Here is a 26,597-nt window from a genome sequence, read left to right on the forward strand (position 1 = left end):
CCGGCCTTCCAGAGGGTCCTTCTCCGGTTGCCGGAGGCCGGTCTGCCCCGCTGAAGCTTTCTCTATGGTCGGGCTTTTGAAAAACCCTTTCAGTCGATTGGTGCTCAAGCCGGCCAATGAAGCTGTAGTCCCGCCCCGCCGTCAATCTCGCCGCCAATGGAGCCGACCTTTCGCTTGAGAGACACGAAGGTAGCCTGTAGAGAGAAGCGGTGCTAAAAATGCCGGCCAATAGAGGCAAAGGTCGGGGCGGGCGAAGCGGGGGCAGGGAAGGGGGCCGCCGGGCGCAGAGGGACTCCCCGCGGGCGAGGGAGGGGGGCGCCCGGGAAGGAGCGAGCGAGCGAGCGCGGAGAGCGGAGCTCGAGCCCTGCCTCCCGCGCGGGTCGGGTGGCGGGGAGTTCCGCCGGCTCCCCCTTTCCTTTCTTCGCAGGGAGGAGCCCCTTTCCCTCGGCGCCTCCGTCGCCATGGAGACTCTCATCCCCGTCATCAACAAGCTGCAAGAGATCTTCAACACGGTGGGAGCCGAAGTCATCCAGCTGCCCCAGATCGCGGTAGTTGGTTCCCAGGTGAGAACCCGCCTGCTGCTGCCTCCGCTCCCCGCGCAGCCCCGCCGCCTCCTGACCCTGCTGCTCGGCCACTAATGGGTGGGGCAGGGAAAAGGGTTATGCAATTATGTATGAAAAGTGTGGAGGAAAATAAAGAAATAAATGTATTATACCCCACCCATCTGGCTGGGTTTCCCCAGTGAAATCAATAGGCTGTAGGAACAGATAAAAGAAAGCATTGCTTCATGGAATGCATAAGCCCTGTTACAAGGCTATGGTAACGGCTCATTGTCATGATAGTCAAGCTCAACTTCCAGGTTCTGAGCTGTTCTGTCTTTGAGTACCCTGGAAGGGGTGGGTGGGTGGGTATTACATGTGTGACCAGCTAGTGGACTTGCTAGAAACACAGTTGACTGTGTTGGAAATCAAGCTACTGCATTATATGGATTTTTGGCAGGGCTGTTTTCATTCCTGATGCAGTGGCTTTCGCAGTGTAGCGCGGAAGCCTCCAGTTCTACTGACAGCAAATTAATCCTAAGGAATTTTTGTAGAGGCATCAGTGCCTGTCTGATGAAAAGGGAAGGATCTGCTAATGGTACCATTCCACATTTAACTCACTTGTGGGGCTTTTTTAAAACAGGTGGATCTGCTAGGGCCAGCCCAAGGTGGAGAAATCTATTTGGCAATTTCCTCCCCTTCATCTCTCAGTAACAAAATGATAAGAATAACTAACTGATCATTTATTAATGCTTCCCAAACTGCCAACTCACTGTTTCCAATGGTAAGGCTTGCCTTGTCAATCCTGGGAGAGAGGGATGGATAGATACAGAAAAGCACAGAGTTAAAAATAGCCTATCTTTTCAGCAGTGCCATGAAAGCAGTGTCCCCTTCTGTGGGATGTAATAGATGCAACTCGGTTGATCTCTATCTCAATTTTCTTTATATTATCTCTTGATTTTGAAATAAAAAGCCATCCCATTATAGTGGTAGCTAATACTGGTTTTATTATCCTTGTTTAATTGCCATGGTTTCTCTTAGAATTCTGGCAACTTTTGTTTGATGAAGAATTCTTCTAAGAATCTCAAATGTTCACCCTGCCACAATTGCACTGTTTTCAGGGGTCCCAAGATAAGTGTTAATTAGGGTTGCCATCTTACCTTAAAAAGTGGTCTGTCCTGTTCCTTTCACAGAATAAGTTGTTGTTTAAACTAGTAGGCTGGTGTTTTCAAGGGATGGAAACAAACATTTTTACCTGCTAATGTCTGTAGTTCAAGCTGCCATTCGGTACAAGAGCAAGAGCTGAAGAAAATGTTGGTTGGGACTGTGTCCCCTCCACCTGTTCTATTCATATAAGATGGATACGGTACCTTGAGGTGATCTATGTCGTAGCTTTCAAGAACACCAGGAATGCTTTATGTTATGCAGTACAGTCTTCTTTCTCTGAACCAGTACACAGGCTAGAACTCCCTAGAGTGAAACTGCTTTCTTCTTAGGACAACATTGCATCTTATTACTACTTTGCATCCTCTGCTTCTAACACTGCCTGTCTCCACAGAGCAGTGGGAAGAGCTCTGTGCTGGAGAGCATTGTAGGCCGGGACTTCTTGCCTCGTGGCTCTGGCATTGTCACACGCCGGCCTCTCATCCTGCAACTGGTGCATGTCCCAACACTAGAGGAGAGAAGGCGGACAGCCAGTGGAGAAAGCGGTAAGACAAGAGCTGGGGATTTGGGTCCTCATCCCACCAGGGGGATGCCTGGGGCTTGGCTTTGGTTCTGAGAGGGGAGTGTTGGATCGTGCATGTGGCTAGTGGGTCCAGTCCTACTGAAAGTTATCCAAACTGTTATTTTCCTCCAAACTGTTATTTTCCTCCAGTCTAGAGGAGAACTAGTTCTTTTTCCTTGAAAACTATTGAAACTTAGGGATTTCACTAAAGGGTTGAGAAGGTCAGCTCCTGGCAATGCTGCATTGCTTGTCACTGCTTACACTTTATAGACTGTTTTCTGGGGATAGCTGCTGGAGATGTTGACTTTTGCTAAAGGCAGGATGCCTAAGATGTGTGGATTGGGCGTCGTCTCTGACAGAGACCCAAACAAAGGCATAATTTGAGCCATAGCTCAACTCTGTTGTGACTTAGGAGTTGACCATGGCAAAAAAAATTAGTGGAAATTAAACCAAGCACATAACTGAGAAAGAGCAGGTTGCTATCCCCTCCCTGAGTAGCCCCAGCCATCAAGTCCACACCTGGGAGTTCGGGGGCAAGGCTTCTAAGTGGAGAGTTTTAGGCCAGAATGTCCTGAGTGAGAGAGGAGATGGATGCAAGAGGAACTGGGGATGAGTGCCCTGTGTTTGAGACAACCATTTGCAAGATTGATCATTGGAATGGGAATTGGGAGAAGAACTAGGGTTGGTTTGGATTTGTTTCTTCTAGAAGGCAATGGCTTGTCTGTTTCACAAAGCCAGCATGGTGGGTGGAGTAGCCTGCCTTTGGCTGTTGGGAAGTGTTTTCGCAATGTAGCATCATGAGCATAGGAGCCAACTCCTAGGGGCTGAGGTCCCTTCGCACCCCCAATAAAATATTTGAGCCCCCCTCGTTAATAGCCATTGCCATTCAAATGTTCTGCGTTTTCTCTGTCTTGTGATTATGTGGGGTGGGGCTTATATGCCCCCCATATTTTATTTCATTTGGCATCCTTCCATGAGAGGGATGGATACCAAAGAGGTTCCCTGACATTATTTTTTCTGGTTTTCTTTGTTTTCAGGAGTCCAGGCTGATGAGTGGGCCACCTTCCTGCACTGCAAGCACAAGGTACAGCATGAGTGGTGTAAAGGGCTGCAGCAGTGGTCAGAGCAGGTCCAGTCCCCTAGGCAGGACAGACAGCTGCCTCGTGACAAAAGTGCAGACACTTCAGGCTAACAGAGGACTCTCCTCCCAGGGCCAAACTCAATTGTTTCTCCCCTCCCCCAAATCACGGGGGAACAGGGTTTGAGGCATGGGGGCAATCGCTGTGAAAAAGACACAGGTGATTTCTAATGGCAGGTCCTCTTCTCTCATGCTCTGCAAGTGAATGACACAAGACTCTCCATTCCATGAAGTGCAGACAAGATGCAGCAATTGGGACAACTCTCAAGGAGGAAGAGCAGTTCCTCTTGCAGCATGCCACAAGGCATAGGATGGGGAAGGAAAAGAGGATGTTGCAGCCCTTCAGACAGACTTGCCTTGCTCCACCACCTTGTTTCCTCCTTATTTTAAACCAGGGATGGGGAATTCCTGGCACTCCAGGTAGATCTTTATTGGAGTACAGCTCCCTTCATCCCTGACCATTGGCCATGTGGACTGGGGCTGGTGGGAGGTGGAGTCCAGCAACATCTGGAGGGACATAGGTTCCTCATTCATGTTTTAAATGGAGCTGTAATGTCCAAGTTGAGGGAAAGAGGCAACTATTCCCTACTTTGCCTACCAGCCTGTCAACTTTACTCATCCGGTGTTTCCTTCTCTGTTTTTTGTCCAAAGAGTTCAGGACTTCAGAGTGCCTCAAAAGGGAAAGGACTGGAGGCTGTTAAGCTAGAGACTGAGCTTGCAGCTAGTCAACCTCTTTATGGATGGGAGAATTTAACACACACACACACAAACACGCGTGCGATATGTATTTTTTGTCTAAGTTTGAAGCAGTAAGGAATGGCAGGATCTTTCCATTTCTGACCTAGTTTAAAATCTTGTTTGTTAGTATTGACTTCCCCTTTTGCATGCAGTTCTTGAATGACTCTTCTACATATTGCATCCTATTTTTTAAAAAAACAAAACCTTAATTTTTTTTATTTGCTATGCTTTCTTTTCCAGAGTATGTGTTTTGTAACTAATAAACCACAATAAAGAATTCTAGAAATTATCTTAAGAAGGGCCATTTCCCGAATGTTGTGATTTTCTGCTCAGTGACGTATTGAGCAAAAAGCCCAATTTCTTCTTTTTCTTCTTCCTCTCCATTCTCACTTCCTTACTGTTTTTTATATTTGTTTATTTGCTTTTCTGTTTTATCATATCATCAATGCATAGTATTTTACAGTGAAACACATGATAGTAAGATGATAATTATTCTGCCCCATATATCTAAATCTTCTATTAAAATCTTTTTTCCAAGTTTTCATATAGTTATTCTTATAGATGTTATGATGGTTTGTTGATACCCACACTTTTTTGATACTTTTTTATCTATTTTCCAGCCAATAATTTCCCCTAATTTCATTTTAACTTGGTTATCCATGTTTTTAACTAATATTTTGGTTTTAAAACTCACCTATTTTCCAAATTCAATTATCTCCTTTAATAAGGTTGTTCCAGGGTTGAGACAATGTCATCCACAAAAGCTATTGTTTTATCATTTTGTTTGCCCACTTCCATTCCCCTAATTTTATCATTACAGTGGAACCTCAATTTTTGAACGTAATCCGTTCTGGAGGTCCATTTGACTTCTGAAACATTTGAAAACCGAGGATCAAAGGGCTGTTAGCAAGTTCAATGGGGAAAATGGAGAAACGCGCCTCAGAAGCCATTGGACTTCCGAGGCGCGTTTGAAAAGGGAAGCGTTCACTTTCGGGTTTTCAGCGTTCAGCTTTCGAAATGTTTGGCAGCCAATACCTTCGAAAACCGAGGTTTGACTTTATTGCTAATATTTTACAATAAAATTTCAAAGGTAAGGATAAATAATAACGGAGAGAATGGACACCCTTGTCTTGGTCCTTTTTTGATGTTGCATTTCTCTGAGATGATATTGTTTATTATAATCTTTGCCCATTGTTCATTATATAATGCCTCTTAAGAAGGTGTCACCTTCCATTCTTTTTAAACACTTCTTTCATAAATGCCTAGGAGATATTGTCAAATGCTTTTCTGTGCTGAGGAAGATCAGGGAAGCCTGTTTTTCGTTATGTACCTCCAAATATTCTATTACAGTGGTGCCTCGCAAGACGAAATTAATCCGTTCCGCGAGTCCTTCGTCTTGCGGTTTTTTCGGCTTAGCGGCTATTAGCGGCTTAGCGGCTATTAACAGCTTAGCGGCTTTAAGAAAAAGGAAACAAACTCGCAAGAACTCGCAAGACGTTTCGTCTTGCGAAGCAAGCCCATAGGGAAAATCGTCTAGCGAAGCGACGCAAAAACCGAAAAACCCTTTCGTCTTGCGCGTTTTTCGTTTTGCGAGGCATTCGTCTTGCGGGGCACCACTGTATATTTCTAATGTTCCTTACGTTATTTTTCAATTGCCTCTCTGGTAGAAATCCTGCTTGATCCTGGATCAACTCGTTCAACACTTTTGAAAGCCTATTTGCTAATATAGTCGTAAATAATTTATTGCTCCTCTCCATCCGTACCTATCTTCTCTCCTTCGTCTACGTCCTTTTGTTGATATTCTACTAGTTCTCCAAAGTCTCTTTTATATTTTCTCATAAATGATTTGGATTTCTGCGATGTTAACTTCTCCTTCCTGCGTGGACCCTCTTTTCGCTTGTCCTGGGGTGGGTGTTTTTTCTGTGTTGTCATCTCACTTGCCTTTTCCTTCTTTCTATTAAGTCTACCGTAGCGTCATTATCCCCTGGTGTTAGTCACCAGTCATCTTTGATTTTTGTTAATTTATTCCTTTACTCTATTACAGTTCTGTTGCTATGGATATCCCTTGTCTTTGAGTGCAGCTGTTGTTTTGTCTAAGTTGTTGTAGATTTTTACTCCTAACTTTCTCATTAGGTGAAGTTTGGGGCACTCCAACATGAATAAAACCACCACTTATTAGGATATTATTGTTCTTTTTAAAGTCCAGTTTGTAAATTATTTGCTAATTCTATTTACTGTCCTCCCTTTCCCCCTGTTTTCCTGCTTGCACGCAAGTATTTTCCAGATTCTGTAATTCTGTAATTTAAATGTCTACCTTTCCCCCTTTATATATGAATGGAGAGGGGAGATAGGGGGTTGTCTTGCTCCTGAAAACACAGGGTATCAAATAAATAATAAATATTAGGCCTTCTCTTCTTTTTTTAAAAAAATACTGTTATATTTCCTCCTTGACACAAGTCTGTCTTCTGAGTTCTGTCTGTCCTCTTAAACATAAAAAACAGAAAGGTGCAGAGGAGGGGAGAAGGTTGTTACATTCTAGCAGTTATCTTTCCTTTCTCCCATACTTTTTAATATTTGTTACTCTTATTGCTGGATTTTCCACATTATTATAGGGGGTTGGGGGTGTTTTCTCTATCAGCCTTTTACTTGGAATTAATGATATTTAAGCCCCAGTTTCATTAAGTACTGTCTGTCTCCGTTTTCTGCCCTCCCCCCCATTTTATACATTCGTAGCAGGCTCTTCGTTATTTTCCTTTGCCCTCCTCAGTCAGATTTCTCCCACTAGTTTTAACTAGTTCCGGAATGGATTCCCTTTTTTCACTCCGAAATTTGAAGCCAAATTTCCTTTTTACCAATGTTCCAGATTCTATCTTTTGGATTTGGCCTTGTTCTTTTTGTTGGAAGCTTACCGGGTTGAGACTGGCAACAGCCAGCTCTCTTGGTCCCTGTCTTTCCCCCCAGACTTTCACTGACTTCAGCGAGATTCGGCAGGAGATTGAAATCGAGACGGAGCGGACCACTGGGACCAATAAGGTACTGGCTTTTCTGAGCTCCTCCCCACTCTGGTGAGAACCCTGTTCTTTGAGCTGCCATATGATCTTTCTTTAACTGATTTTTTTTTAATGCATGCAGGGAATCAGCCCAGAGCCCCTGTACTTGAAGATCTACTCCCCACACGTACTCAACTTGACACTAGTTGACCTTCCAGGAATCACCAAGGTGAGAGGCGTTGGAGAAAGTGGGCAACTGGCTTCCAGAGAAAGCGAGGAGGTGCTGGCCACTTCCTCAGCAACGCTAACAGTGGAAATTGCAGTTGGCAATGAGTATGGGATTTCTAGCCTTAGAATCAAGTGTGCAGACGATGAGGCGGTCGCATCTGCAGGGAGAAATTTTGATAGGGTGCTTCCCCTTTACATCAGCCACTCCTTTCCCTTGCAACCCTCTGCCCAGCCACTTGCTCCCAGTTGACTGACAAACAGCTGAGAGTGGGAGGGGAGAAGAGTGAGGGCAGGCCTGAGGCATTTTGACACCTGACACGAATTAGACAATTGCATCCTGAGAATTGTTGTACACACACGGAAGAGTCATCCCTATTTCTTATAGCAAAGAATCCTGCAGAAACTGCATTGCTGTTGTTGCATATGGTATACAGTTCAAAACAATAAACAGATCAGGAAGGGGAAAAGAGGTGATGCTGGCTTTCCCAACAACCTTAGTTTTCTGTGTTTTGAGCAGTAGTGGCAGCCTGCACAGAGGGGCTTTCCACTCCCTGTACAAGCTGCCACTTCTGTGCAAAACACAGAAAATTAAGGTGGTTGGGGAAAGGGGAGCAGCTGGCAATTGGCACAGTGAGCTGTGAACGCTCCACATCTGGGAAAGAAATACATGCTGCACTTGAAAGTAACTCAGTTGAAATGCAGGAGGTTTATTTACAAGTGAGAGGGGATCAAGAGCAGGAGAGAAGGGGGAAGCAGAAGATCAATGCAAGGAAATAGGTGAAAATGAAGGCTACAGTTGGTGCACACACTTAACTTCATAGAATCCACTGTTGAACAGCTCTTACTGTCAGAAAGTTCTTCCTGATGTTTAGTCGGAGTATTTTCTCTTGTAACTTGAATCCATTGGTTCGAGTCCTACCCTCCACAGCAGGAGAAAGCAAGCTTGCTCCATCTTATTTGTGATGACCCTTTAGATATTGGAAAATGACTATCATATCTCCTCTCAGTCTCCCTTTACCAAACATACCCAATTCCCTCAACCGTTCTTCATAAGGCTTGGTTTCCAGGCCCTTGATCATCTTGGTTGCCCTCCTCCATGCTAGTTCCCGCTTGTCAATATCCTTAAACTGTGGGGTCCAGAACTGGATACAGGACTCCAGGTGTGATCTGACCAAGGCAGAATAGAGCAAGACTGTGAACTTCCCTTGAGCTGGACATTATACTTCTGTTAATGCAGCCCAGAATAGCATTCACTTTTCTTGCTACTGCATCACTCTGTTGACTCATGTATGGTCTACTAAGACTCCTAGATCCTTTTCACACGTACCACTGGCAAGCTAGGTGCCCCCCCCCCCCGCAATCTTATATTTGTGCAGCTGGTTCTTTCTGTCTTGGTGCAGAACGTGACAGTTGTGAAATTCATTGTGTTAGTTTGGGCCTAATTCTCCAACCTGTTAAGCTCATCTCAAATCCCAATTCTGTCTTCTGTGCCATTAGCTACCCCTCCCAGTTTCGTGTCATCTACAAATTTGATTAGCATCCCTCTCACATGAGCTCCAAGATGGCGTCATTAGTGGTAGCATCGACTTGAGCTCCGCATCAGTTGATGTGGTTTTTATTATTTTTATCAGTCTTTTATTAGCTTTTATCAGCCGCAGTATTTTATCTCTGTCATTTGGCAGCTATTATATTCACAAAGCTTGAGTTAAAAGTCTTAGAAAGCCTCGGAGAAGGCCTTAATTAGCTCCAGCTCAACTGAACCTACCAACTACTTATCAGCAGGAGTGGAGATTAAACACCCTATCGTGGAAGGACACCGACCCCTCAATTCTTTCGTCTCAAGTCATTTAAACAACGGGCCCAGGACAGAATGCTGTGGCAGCACTGCACTTGTCCATGTTTTCCAGGAACTAACTATTCATGAGCACTCTTTGGGTTTGGTCAGTCAACCAGCTACAAATCTACCTAATGGTTATCTCATGCAGTCTACATTTCACCAGCTTCTGTGGAAGAATATAACGGGGGTCTTTGTCAAAAGCCTTACTGAAATCAAGACACACTAAGTTAGGGCTGCCATACGTCTGGATTTTCCTGGACATTACTGGGATTTCAAAGGTGGAATTGACGTCTGGGGAGAATTTCCGAAATGTCATGCTTTGTCCTGGATCTTAGACAAGTCTATCAAAAATCATGTTTTTGGGGCTCAACAACTTTGGGGGTTTGTCTAAAAAAGCTCTTTTGGGGTGTCCTGGTTTTTACTTTTTGAAATATGGCAACCCTACACTAAGTCCACAGCATTCCTTGATCCACCAAGCTTGTACTGCTTATGAAAAAGTGAAATGAGATTAGTCTGGCATGTTGGACCATCTTTCTTGTTGGAATTGTTTGCATTTGGACCTTCAATATTTCACATTTAAGAAACTCTCTTCCACCTTGGACTCCCTTCTCTTTGAGTATATTTGACCATGGGTTCTCATCCAGTGGCTCCTTAAGCTTTTTAAATTGGCTTTCTTAAAGTCAAGAGTACATGCCCAACTACATTCAACTTTATGTTGCCTCTGTATCATCATTTGTGTATGTAATTGTGAATGTAATGGGCTAGCTTCATGGGGCCATGGGTAGGTGAGCCCAGGCCTTCTTTCTCTGATTTCTTTCTTCCTATTAGCTTGGCTTCCTTTCTTCCAGTAAGAAATCTTTGATCTGGCTTTTCCTCTCTCAGGGTGGAAACACAGTTGGAGGCAACTCTGTAAACTTCACTCCAGTGCTTGTTGCATTATGATACCAAGCTGGAAAGAGAACCTGGAGTGTGACCTTTTGTGGGTGTCTTCCTTAGTCTTGTAGCAACTTCTAGTCTCTCCTTTGTATACTGCAGGTGCCCGTTGGGGATCAGCCCGACGACATTGAGGTTCAAGTACGGGACATGATCCTGTCCTACATCTCCAACCCAAACTGCTTGATCCTGGCTGTGACAGCTGCCAATACAGACATGGCCACGTCAGAGGCACTAAAGCTGGCACGTGATGTTGACCCTGACGGTATGGCATGTGTTGTCGTGTGCCTCAGTTTAATAGGAGCATGTGTTGGTGGTCAGTAGGTCAGTGCTTGGTCCCCATGAAGAGCAACAGGATGATGGAGCTAAGTTGCTGCACATGTTGGAATGGGGTGAGAGAACTGGGGCAGACCAATAGTGATGGAAACTGAGAGGATGCATGTGTAGGGAAAGGAGGGGGATGGAGCAAGGAATGTGCAGACTAGGGTGGGGCAGAGGGAATAAAGTAAGGAGCAAGCTTTCACCCTGTGCTGATCCTGTGCAGGGCGAAGGACACTGGCTGTGATCACCAAGCTGGACCTGATGGATGCTGGGACAGATGCCATGGATGTGCTAATGGGTCGGGTTATTCCTGTCAAGCTGGGCATCATTGGGGTAGTCAACAGGTCAGTAGTGCTGGATAACAGGGAATATGGGATCTGGCTCAGATTTGGAGTGTCTGATGGCAGAACCCCACTTCCAGTAGGGCAGGACGTTCTTGAAGGATGTATTATCTATTGTCTTGGGTGGCATGGTTGGGGGAATAGACACTGGCTGCAAGACATCACTCCAACTTGTGTAGGTTAGTTTGTTGCTATGATCTCCCTGCTTCCTCTACTAGGAGTCAACATGATATCAACAGCAACAAGAGCATCAGTGAGTCCCTCCAAGATGAGCAGGGCTTCTTGCAGAAGAAGTACCCATCGCTTGCCAACCGAAATGGCACACGTCACCTGGCTAAGACTCTCAATAGGTGAGGGGGTGCCAAGGCACAGCGGTTATTGGTGAATAAAGGAGCTGGATGTTGGGAGGGATTGAGTGAGCAAGAAGGGGCTGGCCAGGATCTGGTGCAGGTATCTGGCTTATCTGTTTTGCGTACAGAAGGCTCCATGCTCTGAACACTGGAACCTTTTGTTGATGCATCTGGTGCTTCAGAAAGTCAGTTTCTACAACCTTGAGGACTAGAAACCTTGAAAGTCTAGGCCAGACTGGTCATCCGTGTCAGCAACTACTGAGAATGCTGCTTTATTTCCTTCTCCTCCCTGCCTCCAAGGCTGCTGATGCACCATATTCGTGACTGCCTGCCTGAATTAAAGACCCGGGTGAATGTGCTGACAGCCCAGTACCAGTCTGTGCTACAGAGCTATGGGCAGCCCATTGAGGACAAGAACGCCACCTTGCTTCAGATCATCACCAAATTTGCCACCGAGTACTGCAACACAATTGAGGGCACGGCACGCAACATTGAGACATCTGAGTTGTGAGTGACCTCTCTTGGCAGGGCTGGGACTGGGGAGGAGCCTCACAATGTGGATCAATAAGGGGGATTGTGCACTCTGAAGGTGACCTACTCTCCCTCCCTGTCAGGTGCGGAGGGGCCCGGATGTGCTACATTTTCCATGAGACGTTTGGTCGCACCCTGGAGTCTATTGATCCTCTGGCTGGACTTACAATGCTGGATATCTTGACAGCCATCCGAAATGCCACCGTAAGCCACCATTGTGGAGCTGGGATGCCTCTGAGGCCATTCACCCATTGGCCTCTGCTTTCAGCTTGTTCTCTCTCTCCCATCATCCTATGCCATCTAGAACTCCCAAAATAAATTGGGAGGCACATTGCCTAAGAGAGCTTGCATTGCATAGTGGCCCAACGACAAACGGGGGGTCGGGAGAGGGCAGTCATTCTCATACTCTGCTTGTGGGGCTCCCAGCACAGGAATCTGGTTGGTCACAGAACAGGGTGCTGGAAAAGATGGGCCTTTACTGGGATACACCAGGGCTCTTCTTATGTACTTGAGTTCAATTCAAATCTCACCTCTGCCGTTAACTTGGCAGGTGGCCTGAGGCAAGCCACTCTCTCAGCCTCGCTACACACATGCCCTCGGGCAGTCTCTAAGAAAGGGATGATGATATGGGCCCAGACTGCAGCCTTCTAAGGAGCAGTGAGGCACAGGAACACTTCACCTAAAGCGCTATGTGCATGCTACATGTCTGTGATTTGGGATGACTCCCCATTCGTGTGTAGAGGGGAAGGCAAAGAGACCCCCAGGCTCTCTTGCTAGTTTGATTTTGGGTGGGGGCAGTCTTGAGCCAGCCAAAATGTGTTGTCTAAGCATGCTGAGTGGGTGGAGGCTGCATCACCCTGTGGTAGATGTTCCTGATATTCCAGAGGTAAATGAGGAGGTGTGTGTCTCAATTTGGCACTTCTGATACAGAGCTGGAATCCCAGAATAAAGCAACAATTATGGGGCTTTTTTTAATCCACCCTTTTAGTCTAGCTTGTTGCAATATGTCCATGCCATTCTTCTACAGCATCTACTCTCTTCTTTGTGCTTCAGCTAAGGGATCCAGACTTGTAGAAAATCCCTCTTTTTCTTGTAGTCATTCATTTGCAGAGCAACCCTCTTCCGTACTTGATTGTGCCATGACAACCTGTCTTCCCAGAAGTTGCTGTAGTAACCACCTGTCCAAATTGCAGAGTAACTCCTTGCTGTAATGATACGTATCCTCTCCAGACAATGCTGTAATGATACTTTGACCTATTGGTGCAAGAACCTATGCTCTTTCTAAAGGTAAAGGTAAAGGGACCCCTGACAGTTAAGTCCAGTCACAAACGACTCTGGGGTTGCGGTGCTCATCTTGCTTTACAGGCCGAGGGAGCCGGCGTTTGTCTGCTCCGCAGTTTTTCTGGGTCATGTGGCCAGCATGACTAAGCCACTTCTGGTGCAATGGAACACCGACACCAGAGCAGTGCACGGAAACACCAGTTACCTTCCCGCTGGAGCGGTACCTATTAATCTACTTGCACTTTTGGGCATGCTTTTGAACTGCTAGGTTGGCAGGAACTGAGACAGAGCAATGGGAGCTCACCCCGTCGCAGGGATTCAAACAACCAACCTTCTGATCGGCAAGCCCAAGGCTCAGTGGTTTAGACCACAGCGCCACCCGCGTCCCTATGCTCTTTCTCCTACCCCCCAAATCTATAGTAATGTAATAACTGGAGCATTTCCTCTTTCTTTCGGCATACCTATAAAAACCCAGTCTTTTACCCATGTCAAGGTGGCCTTCTGCTCCTCCTGTTAACTCGGGTCATAAGTGTTGATGGTTTTGCAGCCAAAATAGAGCCACTGAGAAACAAGGGGGGGGGGGTTATCCACTTTCCTGAGGTTTGCATATATAAAGAGACACAGACATAAATATAAACTTTTTTTTAAAAAAAGGTGGGTGGTGAGGGCAGATGCCTGGAACCCTGAACAAGAGCACTTATAGGGACACATGGCAACATTTTCTTACAATCCCCACTTATAGAATCATGATTGTTGAGATGGAAGGGGGACCATGAGGGTCATCTAGTCCACCCCCTGCAAGGCAGGAATCTTTTGCCCAAAGTGGAGCTCGAACCCACAACCCTGAGATTCCGAGTCTCATGCTCTACTGACTTGTATGATTCTAATAAATAAGGCTTTGTAAACCAGAATGTATACTTCTGGCTCCTACTGGAAGCCACACCTCTTCTAATCGAAGCCTGATTTTTATGTTTGAGTGATCCATCACCCTTCCACTATTTATTTATTTCACAGGCCAAGCCCCCTTGGCTTCTGCCCATGGGCAATTCTAGGACTAGTGCCGTGTCCTGCAAATGGCAGCACTGATTGAGAGTTCATTTCTGGGCCCAGTTCAAGTGCTCATGTTAGTTCTTATAATGTTGAACAACTTAGGCCCCCAATACTTGAAAGACCGCCTCCTTCCTTACAGACCCTCTTCAGTGTCAAGATTGCTGGAGCATCCGTTTGACCCTGTTTCTCCTTCCGAAGGCAGAATGGGGGTGGTGCTGGGCGTGAGCCCGCTGCCAAAGAACAAGCCTCCGTTACCAACATGATTTTTGGAAAGATTCCTCCCTAATCTGGCTAATTGGACAAACCATGAAGCACTCTCTGTGCAAGATGTGCAAATAAGCTGAGACTAAATCAGCCACCTAAAAAATTGGAACATTTAAAGGTATTTGAATGGCTTTTTGATGTTTTTGCAGAAGTTGTGAATGGAAAAGGAGGAGAGATGACTTCATGTTTTGTTACGATTTTTGCATCTGGCTCTCTCTGCCCCCTTCTGAATAATGAGAAAAAGAGGCATGTGATGTTTGATAAAAGACTGCTTTGCGGAGGAAAACAGGAGAATTGGATAAAGTATTGGAAAAGGTATTGTCATGAGGAAGCCACTGGACAGCTCACATGGTTAACTGCTGGGTGAAACCAGACACACAGGAGAGCTTCTTTCAGTCCTTTTGTTAGAATTTACAGAAGTATATGGAGATCATGGAATGTGCTCCCTCAAAGCTGAGCTCAGAGTGCCCGCTCCTCCCCCAGCAGCTACTATCTGCCCCGACTGGAAGCTTCCTGGGATGGGGGTCTCCACCACTCCTCCCTGGCAGGTGCAACTATGCCTGCCCCTCTTCTACCAAGGAGTGGCTGGGTGATATTGATGACCATCTTTTGACGGTGTTCGGTGTTGCGGGAGGAAGAAATGCAACTACTGTGATTTACAACTCTTTAGACTAAGAAAATTCACAGCTGGCCTTGCTATGATGGAAGGTATGGAGGCAACGAAGAGACTGAATCAAATGGGACGCAGCTTGACACAGTGGCACATATCATAATAGGTACATCTGTACAGAAAAAGATACGTTTATATGGCATCGCAATATAGTGGTACCTCAGTTTAAGAACAGTCTTATTTACGAACAATTCGGTTTACAAATTCCGCAAAACCAGAAGTAGTGTTCCGGTTTGTGAACTTTACCTTGGTCTACAAACGGAAACCAGATGGTGGAAGGGCACCAGTGGCGGGAGGCCTCATTAGGGAAAGCGCACCTCGATTTAAGAACGGTTTCGGTTTAAGAACAGACTTCTGGAACAGATTAAGTTTGTAAACCAAGGTACCACTGTATTGGAAATCAATGGCCAGGCTGCTTCCAGAACGTTTTTCTCCTCAAGAGCTACTTCATGCTGCAGTTTGACTCTGTTATCTGTGGGAAGAAAATGTTTGACCTTGAGTAGTGTGAGCAGAGCCAGAGGAGCTGCAATTAATCAGCTAAGCAGGGAATGAACTGATTTGAACAAGGATGAGAGAAGATCCAAGCTGAAAAACCACACCGAAATCTGGAAATAATAACTTACTGAAATACCACTCATGCCATTATTGAATAAATATACAGTGGTGCCTCGCAAGACGAAATTAATTCGTTCTGCGAGTTTTTTCGTCTTGCGAATTTTTTGTCTTGCGAAGCACGGATTCCCATAGGAATGCATTGAAAATCAATTAATGCGTTCCTATGGTCAAAAAAAGTCCAAACAAAGCCAAATTTGGTACAAAAAGTGTTTATTGATTGCTCTTTAAAGTCGCACATACTGTAAAGAGCATTTCAAAAATTGAAGGAACAATAATTTAAGTTTCTAAACATGACAGAAAAGCATTTAAAAATCACCAAAGTGTACAGTACTGTACATACATTTTCTAAGACTCTGGGGGACAACTCGAAGAAGGTTCCTCTTCCACTCTTTGCTTCTTGCTGAAGAACCTGTCCATGGTCTGCTGCTTCATCCGCCTTTTCAGCACCTCCCTGAAAGACGACATGACCCTCGTATCAAAAGTGTTTGCTGTGCAAAAGCCTGCACATCTTTCCACTTCAGGCAAATGTCCCTCAGTTCTTTGGAGGACAGCTGTTCCTCAGTTGCTTCCTCCTCTTCCAGCGAGGCCTGCTCCTGCGCAGCCTCTGCCTGCAGTTCGACCAGCTCCTGGGTGGTCAGCTCGTGGTCGTGCTCCTCCACCAGCTCGCTGACGTCCTCCTCTGTGACCTCCAGGCCCATGGTCCTCCCCAAGGAAACAATGTCCTGCACCACTGTTGACTCTGGTGCATCAGAGTCACTTGGTGCCACACAGTCCGGCCACAGGCTGCGCCAAGCGCAATTCAAATTTCTCTGGTTGATCCCGTCCCAGGCCGTGGTGATCATCTTCAAGCAGGTGACGATGTCGAAGTGGTCCTTCCAGAATTCCCGCAGGGTGATGTTGGTGCAATCAGTCACCTCGAAGCATCGCCCGCAAAGCTCCTTGGTGTACAGTTTTTTGAAATTGGCGATGAGCTGCTGATCCATCGGCTGGAGCAGTGGCGTGGTGTTAGGCGACAGGAACATGATGCTGATGAAGCTGAACTCCTCCAACAAGTCCTCCTCAAGGCCTTCAGGATGAGCAGGAGCATTGTCCATCAGAAGCAAAGCCTTCAGCGGCAGGTGGTTGTCCAGCAGGTACTGTTTGACAGCAGGGCCAAAAGCAAGATTGACCCAGTCCACAAACAGCACACGTGTGACCCAAGCCTTACTGTTGGATCGCCACATGACACTCAGCTGCTTCTTGTCGACCTTGTGTTTCTTGAAGGCCCGTGGGTTCTCCGAGTGGTACACCAGCAGGGGCTTGAAGAAGTTTTGGAAAAGCTTCAAAAATCACCAAAGTCTTCAAAAACCTCAAAAAAGGCTACCACACCGCATGCTATGAGTTGCTCCTCGAAGTCAAGTCGCAACTGCACCTCTTCAAGCAATGCACCCTGGGTATTAACGGTTTTAAGAAAAAGGAAACAAACTTGCAAGACGTTTTCGTCTTGCGAAGCAAGCCCATAGGGAAATTCGTATTGCGAAGCAACTCAAAAAACGAAAAACTCTTTCGTCTTGCAAGTTTTTCGTCTTACGAGGCATTCGTCTTGCGAGGTACCACTGTACTAAGGTTTATTTGATCTATTTGTTGTTTGCAGGGTTGTAAAGGGGCAGCTGATGGAAAATATTATTGGCAGCTACGGAGTGATATCAACTAGAGATTGAGAACGCAGCAATGGGGGTCTATCTTAGACATATCTTGTAAGGAGAGCGGGAAACTGGTTTTGGAAATAGTATTAAATTGAATCAATTTGGTAACGGTTTGTAATAATTTGGAAAACCAATAAAAACAATTAACAATTGCCCCCCCCCCCGAAAAAAGATTGGTGGAGCAGTTGGTAGTTAACAGCTTGTGTGTTTGTGGCCTGGGAGAGGGTCTTCTCTGTGGCAGCCCCTAAGTTGTGGAACTCTCTGCCCCACAGAGGAGCATCTGGCATCTTCATTCTACAGCTGCTGGCAAATGCTGGAGATGGAGCTCTTTGCCCTGGCATTTGACACCTGAGCTGTATATTTTCAGGCCCCACCCTTTTGTGATTGCATTCTTTTTTTGTAACTGTTAAGCTTTTAAACTGTTTTCAGTGTTGTATTTTAAATTGTTATAACACACCCTGGGACATTAGGGCGAAGGGAGAGATGGTGATGATGATGATAAAGTAAAACCGGTTTTATTAGTCCCAACCAAAAATCTTGAAGCAATGTGTAACCTTTTAAGTTGACCAGAGCTCTCTTCAGGCTGGATGTTAAGAAGAGGGAGGAAGAGAGACCAATGTTGCTGTGGATGCTGGAAGTCCCGTCTGCCATTTGTAATGTCCAAAAATGAAATGGAGTTTTTGCAGAACTGAGCTGCGATTCTTCTGCAAATTTATTTTGGGCTGACCCCGCTTGAATGCAGTGAGAGTCGTTTCTGAGTAAAAGTTCTTGGGTTCTTGGTGCAAAAAAAGTTTTCTGGTTGCAGCAAGGCATGCTGGGACAAAGAAGCCAGTGATTACAATTCCTTTGGAAAATATAAATGCCAGTAGAACTAGCAGAGCCCTTCTAAGGCAGAAATGCCCTTCAGCTGAATATGACTTTTTGGGAGATGCTGCCTGTGGCAACCCATAACTAGGCATCGGTGGGCTCATGGCCCCTTCTGGCCTCTCATGCCTTAGCTGGTCAACTTCCTGCCCAACCTGGGTAGCAGCTTATACTGATGGGGTTTCTCCATCCTGCAGGGACCCCGTCCAGCCCTCTTTGTCCCGGAAGTCTCCTTTGAGCTACTTGTGAAGCGTCAGATCAAGCGCCTGGAGGAGCCAAGCCTTCGCTGTGTGGAGCTGGTGCACGAGGAGCTGCAGCGCATCATCCAGCACTGCTCCACCTACAACACGCAGGTATGGCTTTCCTGGCACTAGGGCCATTCCCGATAGCATGGGTGGTTAGAAGGGTTCCAGAACTCCATTTGTTTGGCCTTTTGAACCATCAGAGGTTTATTGCAGGCATTTGTGATTCTACAGATTAAAACAGGGCCTGTGCATGCATTACATGAAAGTAAACACCATTAACTCCATGGGGCATCTGTGTAAAACATTTGCTTCACAAAGGCTCTCCTGCCAACTGTAAGTGACCTTTGCATTTCCAAAGAGCTCGATGATCTCACAAAGAACTGTGCTCATTTCCAAATACTTTTGGCCTTCTAAAGCAGCACTGAGAAATTTCCAGCCAGCAGGTCCTAATTTTCCAGAGGCTGTCTTCCCCTAAACCACAGCCACCTGCCCCACACCTCATGTGTGGACATCATGTGTGAGGCAGGTAATTACAACTGCAAAGGAACAACTGAGAACTCTAAAGTGCACTCCCCATTGCTGCTTGGCACACAGTCATGACTGGCGCTTGCAGAAAGCCCCACTGGGATCAACTTCGAAGTTGGGTCACCTGGTGTCCTGATGATATCAGGTGATAGACAGGTAGCAGCCCCACCACCTGTCAAGATGTCCTACTGTGTAATAGTGGAGCAGCTCATGAGCTGCCCTGTTGGCTAAATCTTGCTCTACAGCTTTAAATTGCTGCACTTCAAACAGAAGAAACGGAGCCTTCCCCTACATGGCTCTTGCTAGAATTGGAAATATTTTGCTCAAGCCCATTCTGTAACTGGAACAGTTTGTATGTATTGCAAAGAAAGAGAAAATTGCAGCCTGCATCTCCTTTCTCCACACCCTTCCTTACTCTGGAAGCCCTGCTGAGCTTCAGTTCAGAAAGATCATTGGCTGAGCCCACTCCCAGATGCCCCTTTTGAGCAACATGCCCCAATTTCCTTCCTCTACCTCCACACCTTAGGATTCCTGCTTTGTCTTTTATTACCCTGCTGACTGAGCTGAAGAGGAGGGAAGAGGTGCTTGCCAGAGCCAGGCCAGTTGCTATGGCAACCATTGCTTTTTTGTAGGTTGCTGCCTGGGTGGCAGTGCCCAAGGCCTAAGCATCCTTCAGGAGTTGCCTTCCAGGAGAGGCCTTCGTAGCCTGCTGATGACCTTATTTCAACTGGTCAATTGTAGACAAATACAATGGTACCTCTACTTACGTTCACCTCTGGTTACGTATCCTTAGGGATACGTAAGCAGCAAATCCAGAAGTATTTTTCCGGGTTTTGCCATGCACGCATGTGCAGAAGCATTATACTGCATCGCATGCATGCGCAGAAGCGGTCCCTCTGGTTGTAGAAACCTCGGGATCCGACCGGAGCTCCGGAACAGATCCCATCTGCAACCGGAGGTACCACTGCACAATGAAGTGCATTAAGAAGGTGCCACTAATAACATCTTAAGAAGAGGCGGGGGGGGAAGCCTCTCATACATTAAAATCTCTATGGGTACATGACTATCTCAAAATCACTTTGAGTCTTACCTCACAAGGAGAATAATACCCCCCTTTAAAATTATTATTATTATTATTATTATTATTATTATTATTATTAATACCCTGCCCATCTGGCTGGGTTTTCCCAGCCACGCTGGACAACTTCCAGCAAAATATTAAAAATACATTAAAACATCAGTCATTAAAACCTTCCCTAAACAGGGCTGCCTTCAGATGTCTTCTAAACATCAGATACAGTAGTTGTTTATTTCTTTGACATCCGATGGGAGGGCGTTCCACAGGGCGGGCGCCACAACCAAGAAGGCCCTCTGCCTGGTTCCCTGTAACTTCGCTTCTTGCAGTGAGGGAACCGCCAGAAGACCCTCGAAGCTGGACCTCAGTGTCTGGGCTGAACCATGGGGGTGGAGACGCTCCTTGAGGTATACTGGGCCGCGGCTGTAAAAGTAAACACCTCCACCATCCCATATATATTATCACTTTATGTGTGGATTGTAATCATGAGCAACTTTGGAGTGACAACTTTGGTTCAAAGGTACAGTATAAGTAAATCTTCTAATGATTTGTTTAGAAGTTTACCCAGAGTAATGCAGCAAGTCCTGCTTTGAACACACATTTTCAGACATGTGACTGGTAAGTGGCTCCCACTTGGTTACATTCCAGGTCTTAACAATATTTTGTGGGGTTTAGAGACCTTTAGCATTTTCATTCTTTGTAAATGCTCAAACTGGGTGCATATCATGTCCTTCTGGGTTTCACGATACAGAGGAAAGGAAAGCTAGACATGCACTCTGGACTTTAAGAAAACCAATTTCAAAAAACTGAAGGAACAATTGAGATTCCTTGGCCAGAAATACATAAAGAGAAGGGAGTCCAAGTTGCATGTGAGTTTCTAAATGGAGAGATGAGCTTGGGAGTTAAGAAGGCCATGTATAGGAAATGGAAGAAAGGGGAATCACAAAGGAGGAGGAGTATACATGAGTAACCAACAGTTGCAGGGTGAAAGTCAGGCTGGCTAAAGCTCTGATGAACTCAGGCTTGAAAGAGAGGTTAAAAAATAATAAAGGTTTCTTTAGCTATGTCCGAAGCAGAGGAAGAACAAGTAAGTGGAAGGTCCTCTACATGGAGTAATGAAGACGGAGTAATGCTATTAGGTGACAAAGCGAAGGCAGAACTAACTATTCGACACCTACTTTGCCTCTGCCTTCACCCAGAAGGGAAGTGATGCCTAACCTGGTGTTAAGAGAATAAATAATGTAAGGGGAGGGCTATGGCCCAAGATAGGAAAAGAGGTAGTAAGTGAACACCTAGCTACTTTAAATGAATTTGAATCTCCAGGGCCTGATGAGCTGCATCCAAGGGTACTAAAGGAGCTCGTGGGTGTAATCTCAGAGCCTCAGAGAATTTGTGGAGAGCAGGTGAGGTCCCTGCAGACTGGAGGTGGGCAAATCATGTCCCCATCTTCAAAAGGGAAGAAAAGAAGACCCAGGTAACTACCAACTGGTGAGCTTGACATCAATACCAGGACAGGTCCTAGAACAGATAATTCAACATTTGGTCTGTGAGCACTTAGAAAAAGATGCTGTGATTACTAAGACCCAGCATGGATTTTTCAAAAAATAAGTCATGTCACAGTCAGACAAACCTCTTTTTTGATGGAGTAAGCTTGGTCGATCAGAGGAATGTTATGGACATAGTGTATATTGATTTCAGTAAGACTTTTTACAAAGTTCCCCCATGATATTCTTGCAAGCAAGCTGGTAGAATGTGAAGTGAATGAGGTAACTGGTGGATTTGTAGCTGATTGGCAGACCGAACCCAAAGAGTACTCATTAATGGTTCCTCTTCATCCTGGGGGGAAAAGACAAGTGGGGTGCCACAGGGTTCTGTCCTGGGCCCATCGTTGTTCAATATCTTTTTTAATGACTTGAGCGAAGGAATTGAGGGGACGCTTATCAAATCTGCAGATGACACCAAACTGGGAGAGGTAGCTAATTCTGTAGAAAACAGAGTAATAATTTAAGATGACCTTAACAGATTAGAGAACTCAGCCCAAGCTAACAATGAATTTCAACAGGGACAAATGTGAGGTTCTTCACTTACGCAGGAAGAACCAGCTACACAAATGTAAGATGGGGGACACTTGGCTTGCCAGAAGTACATGTGAAAGGATCTATGGGTCTTGGTGGACCACAAGCTAACATGAGTCAACAGTGTGATGCAGCACTAAAAAAAGCTAATACTATTCTAGAATGCATCATAGAATGATAGAACTGTGGAGCTGGAAGGGACCCTTAGGGTCATCTAGTAGAACACTCTGCAATGTGGGAATATGCAGTTGTCCCATTTGGGGCTCAAACCTGCAACCTTGACATTATCAGCACCATGCTCTAACCAATTCCAGGCAGTATAGTGTCAATATCAAGGGAAGTAATAGTACTACTCTATTCTGCCTTGGTCAGACCACACCTGGAATTCTGTGTCCAATTCTGGGCACCACAATTTAAGGAGGATGTTGACAAGCTTCTTGGATGGCAACCAAGATGATAAAGGGTCTGGAAACCAAGCCTTATGAGGAACAGTTGAAGGAGCTGGGTATGTTTAGCCTGGAAAAGAGGAGACTGAGAGGAAATATGATAGCCATCTTCAAATACCTTAAGGTAGGTATCTGGAAGGTAGGAGTGGAACCACTGGCTTCAAGTTACTAGAAAGGAGATTCCGGCTAAACATAAGGAAGAACTTTGTGACAGCAAGAGCTGTTTGACAGTGGAACAGTCTCATTTGGGAGGTTGTGGACTCTCCTTCCTTGGCGGATGACCGTCTGTCATGGATGCTTTAGCTGTGATTTCTGCATTGCAGGGGGTTGGATTAGATGACCCTTGGGTCCCTTCCGGCTCTATGATTCCGGATTATGCTGGAAATACTGAAATAAGTGAGAAGCTGGCCTCATAACATTGTCTTTCTTCCCATATTGTTGATGGTTTTGCCATAAAATCATTCTTTCAGCATACAATGATGCAAATAAGTAATGCAGTTTTTTGAAACTTTTCCTGCAAGTTGTTGTTGGTTCATGTTGCTTCGCATAAGCTGATGGTGCAAAATAAACAAAAGTCAGGTTCCTGCCTTCCATAAGCCTATAGTCTGAATTCCAATGGCTGGGGAGCGGACAGAGTTTGACTATTTATGGAAAATGCTTTTTATAAAGATTTTTCCTTATTATATCCTGTGCTGTGCTTGTTTTTTTTAAAATGTATCTTTTGTGTGTATTAGCAGTACAATGGTATTTCAATTGGTGTCTTTGTAAGCTTCATTGGCAAACAAATTGTAGAGCCAAAAGGTAGGTCTTTAAAAAATAAATAATGTCCAAATGCTTCTCTCAATTCCTCCTCACCCCTTTCTCAGGAGCTGTTGCGTTTCCCTAAGTTGCATGAGGCGATTGTGGAGGTGGTGACAGGAGTCCTTCGCAGGAGGCTGCCCATCACAAATGAGATGGTAATGATGGTTGTTTCTTCAGAGAATGGAGGAGTGGAAGCTGGTTCCTGTTCCACATTTGGGGCCAAATGTTCCAACAGCCAATGCCTTTTCTCCTAGGTGCACAATCTGGTTGCAATTGAACTGGCCTACATTAACACCAAGCACCCAGACTTCATTGACACAGCTCTCGTTTCTGCCTCAGTGAGCAGTTCTAAGGTATGACCCAACCACTACCACCCTTTCTACTGCCTTGACGCCTGCCCTAAGAATAACCCCACAGCCCACTCTCACATTTATTCCCTTCTCAGACTGAATCTGTTCCAGATGGTGCCCGGCGATGGAAAAGTGAAAAAGCGGAAGAACCTAGTGCAGATGACAGACCCAAGGGGTCCTCACAGACCTCAGTCTATTCCAGCCCTAGTCGGTCCCATGCAGTCAACCTGCTAGACACGGTCAGCTGTGCGGGAACCTGGAAGTACAGGGTTGGTGAGGTGGAGAGGTGGGTTGGTGACCTAGAGGCAAGAACATTAATTGAAAAGAGGACATTACTGGCTTGAGGACATCCTCTTTGGGTTCTGGGGAGGGTCCAGTGGGGCCTTGTTGAGGTCGTCTGGCCTAACAGCTGATGTGTGGGGTAGCACAGCAGCTGCTTACCTGCATGTCAGCTAAGCAAGCCCCGCTGCCCCCCCAAGCTCTTGCGAACTGGAGGGACAGTGGGGCTTGTTGAGCAGCTCAGCTGCCCCCACTGCTCCTCCAGGGTGTTCCCAATATACACAGTTTTGGTTACATGCAGGGAGGCCTGTAATGTAACCCTCACATAATTTGGGAGTTGCCTGTACAGATTACCTGTTCTCTGCCCACCCCATGCAATATGCTATATCTTGTCTCACTGATCTTGGCAAAGTGCGTAGAAACTGTTCCACCAGCTCTGCTATCACCACCACCTCTGGCAATTTCCTCTCACAGTAGTCTTCCCTGACTTTCCCTAGCCCATGCCTGCTACACGCAAACTGAGCCAACGTGAACAGCGAGACTGCGAGGTCATCCGCCGTCTTATCAAGTCCTATTTCCTCATTGTGCGCAAAAGCATACAAGACAGGTAACTTCAAGTTGGCAAGAGATTTAGCATGGGCACATATGGGCCAGATGTGTAAAGTTGTGAGAGCATCTGGGTTTGGGATTTTTTTGTACAAAGTGAATGTTCCCTACTTGGGGGAGAGGGAGGATTCCTTAGGAGTTGAGAAAGGAGAATGCCAAGTACTGGGTGATAGCACAAGGTGTCTGTGTCCTTCATATGTGCACTGTAGATTTGGATTTCTTCATGACCTTTGTGTATGTGGGTAAATTAAAGATTCCCATCCTCTTCGTTACTCAGAATTACTAAAATATTCTGACTTCTACAGAAGTGACTATTGCAACCAGTTCACAGCTCAATACTTTTTGAATAAGAAAAGATGTAATTGGGTAAGTAGCAGCTGTTGGTCCAGGGTGTCACCTAAAGAGGTGATGGATCTACCTAGCCCTGTAGGGCCAGCAGGGGAGGTAAGGTTGGGGCAAGAAGGGAATTGTGGCCTAGCAAGGTAAGCCTCGGATGTCTGCAAGATCTCACAAGCTTTATAAGAAAATATATCTTATTTCCCTCCCCTGTAGCGTCCCCAAAACAGTGATGCACTTCCTGGTGAACTATGTCAAAGACCACCTTCAGAGTGAACTCGTGGGCCAGTTGTACAAGCCACAGCTCCTCGACACGTTGCTGACAGAGTCTGAGGACATGGCTCAGCAGCGCAATGAGGCTGCCAATATGCTCAAGGTGAGGGGAGGAGGGCAAGGCTCCTTGGACAGACTTTAGGAGCTACTGACAGGAGATGGGGAAAGTTCTCTCTGGCTCAGCAGCAGTTTCTTTTAGGTTTCCCAAATACTGGAAGAACTGCACTGCTTCTCTGACTTTTGAAAATTTTTAAAAGCCTATATCCAAGAGAACTGACTCTTCACAAATGAAACCCTGCGGCAAGTCCCCTTGCCTTCAGAGTCAGACTAGTGTCCATGCTCTGGCACCACTACCTTGAAAGCCCAGCCCGTTTGGGTTGAAAGATGGCATTAGAACATCTATTAATCACTCAGCAAGGTCTTTTCTTCTCTTATAGGCATTGCAAAAAGCCAGCCAAACTATCTCAGAAATCCGTGAGACTCAGCTCTGGTGAGGGGAACCCACTGCTTCTGATGGCTCCAACCCACTGAGTACCATTCACCCAGAGCCACGCCAGCCTTCATTTCTGAGCCTTCTGGTGCTGTTTCCCAGTTGGAGCGGAGAGGTCTTGAGCCCTCTTTGGTTCTGGCCCAGAGCAAGAGCCTGTCTACTTAAGCATTTGGCACTATGGAGCCAGCATCTCCGTGCTGAACTGAAGCCTGGTCCTCATCCACTGCCTCGTTGGTCATTCATGCTTTTCCAGCCTTGCTAGTCCAGTCGGTATTAAATTACTGTTTTTGTCCACATTTTGAATTCCTTCTCTCCACAGCTGTATCCTTGAGTCATTGCTGGTTTGGCCAGTCTACATTCTTGGCAGCTTTTGTCCTAAGTGCAGGAGAGCTTTCTTCCATCCCCAAATGTTGGTGCATTTGCTAAAAATATGAAGTGAAGCCATTTGTTTATGTGTGTCTGCCTGAGCACTAAGCAGGCAGTGGTGTGTATGTGGATCTGCTGCTGAATGTCTTTAATCTTCATTACTGCCCTGAAAGTGGTTGATGCTGGCTAGGCAGAGAAATGGGCACAGGTAGCTTTGAAGACGCTCACAACTATAGAGGTGGGACATCAACTGTTGCAGAGCAGATGATGATAAGAGAGTTGCTGCAGAGGGAGATCTAGCCTTACCTTTTCCCAGGAGTTGTGTGCAATAGTGCCACATATTTGGGGGCACTATCCCAGTCCTAGTTGGCAGGAAAGGGGAGGCACAACTTCTACACAACCCCAAGTTTGCATGCAGCTCTGAGCCACGTAGGACCCAGGCTTCGCCTGCTAGTTTCCTGGAATAAACCTGTGTACTGTTACAAATGTGCTGATGGTTTTTATTTGTATGTATGGTGTGCAAAGAGGCTGAGAAGAAAGAGCTTGATTAAAAATGAGTTCTAAATTAAGACAAAAGACTGAAAGTCTCAACACTCACATAGCTTATTTCTAGTCACAAGGATTAGAAA

General features: G+C 45.8%; 1 protein-coding gene across 3 annotated transcripts; it reads left to right on the forward strand.

Moving 5' to 3' along the window:
- Positions 1–26,454, forward strand: LOC310752232 (dynamin-1-like protein). 3 transcript variants are annotated; one of them, XR_014542876.1, is made up of 17 exons: positions 1–563; positions 2,098–2,248; positions 3,303–3,349; positions 7,103–7,174; positions 7,274–7,360; positions 10,232–10,394; positions 10,674–10,794; positions 11,010–11,141; positions 11,442–11,648; positions 11,756–11,876; positions 18,299–18,454; positions 23,334–23,423; positions 23,523–23,621; positions 23,714–23,904; positions 24,395–24,504; positions 25,056–25,215; positions 25,550–26,454. XR_014542876.1 is itself a non-coding variant. In XM_083592181.1 (17 exons), exons 1-17 carry the CDS (start codon positions 219–221, stop codon positions 25,604–25,606), a joined length of 2,262 nt encoding a protein of 753 aa, XP_083448307.1. In that variant the 5' UTR covers positions 6–218; the 3' UTR covers positions 25,607–26,454. The 3 variants fall into 3 exon arrangements, 2 of the variants coding, with proteins under 2 accessions (XP_083448308.1, XP_083448307.1); XM_083592181.1 differs by having other exon boundaries at positions 6–563; positions 23,714–23,857; XM_083592182.1 differs by lacking the exon at positions 23,714–23,904 and having other exon boundaries at positions 3–563.
- Positions 26,455–26,597: the final 143 nt, after the last annotated feature.

Source organism: Podarcis filfolensis (assembly GCF_964270895.1).
Source record: "Podarcis filfolensis genome assembly, chromosome: 17".
Lineage (NCBI taxonomy): Eukaryota > Metazoa > Chordata > Lepidosauria > Squamata > Lacertidae > Podarcis > Podarcis filfolensis.

What these genes read in the sequence shown, in the direction of transcription:
- LOC310752232 (XM_083592181.1), top strand. Translation starts at nt 219, where the DNA reads ATGCCGGCCAATAGAGGCAAAGGTCGGGGCGGGCGAAGCGGGGGCAGG. An exon ending in GACAGCCAGTGGAGAAAGCG is followed by an intron (nt 2,249 to 3,302) that starts GTAAGACAAGAG and finishes CTTTGTTTTCAG; the next exon opens with GAGTCCAGGCTGATGAGTGG. An exon ending in TCCTGCACTGCAAGCACAAG is followed by an intron (nt 3,350 to 7,102) that starts GTACAGCATGAG and finishes CTTTCCCCCCAG; the next exon opens with ACTTTCACTGACTTCAGCGA.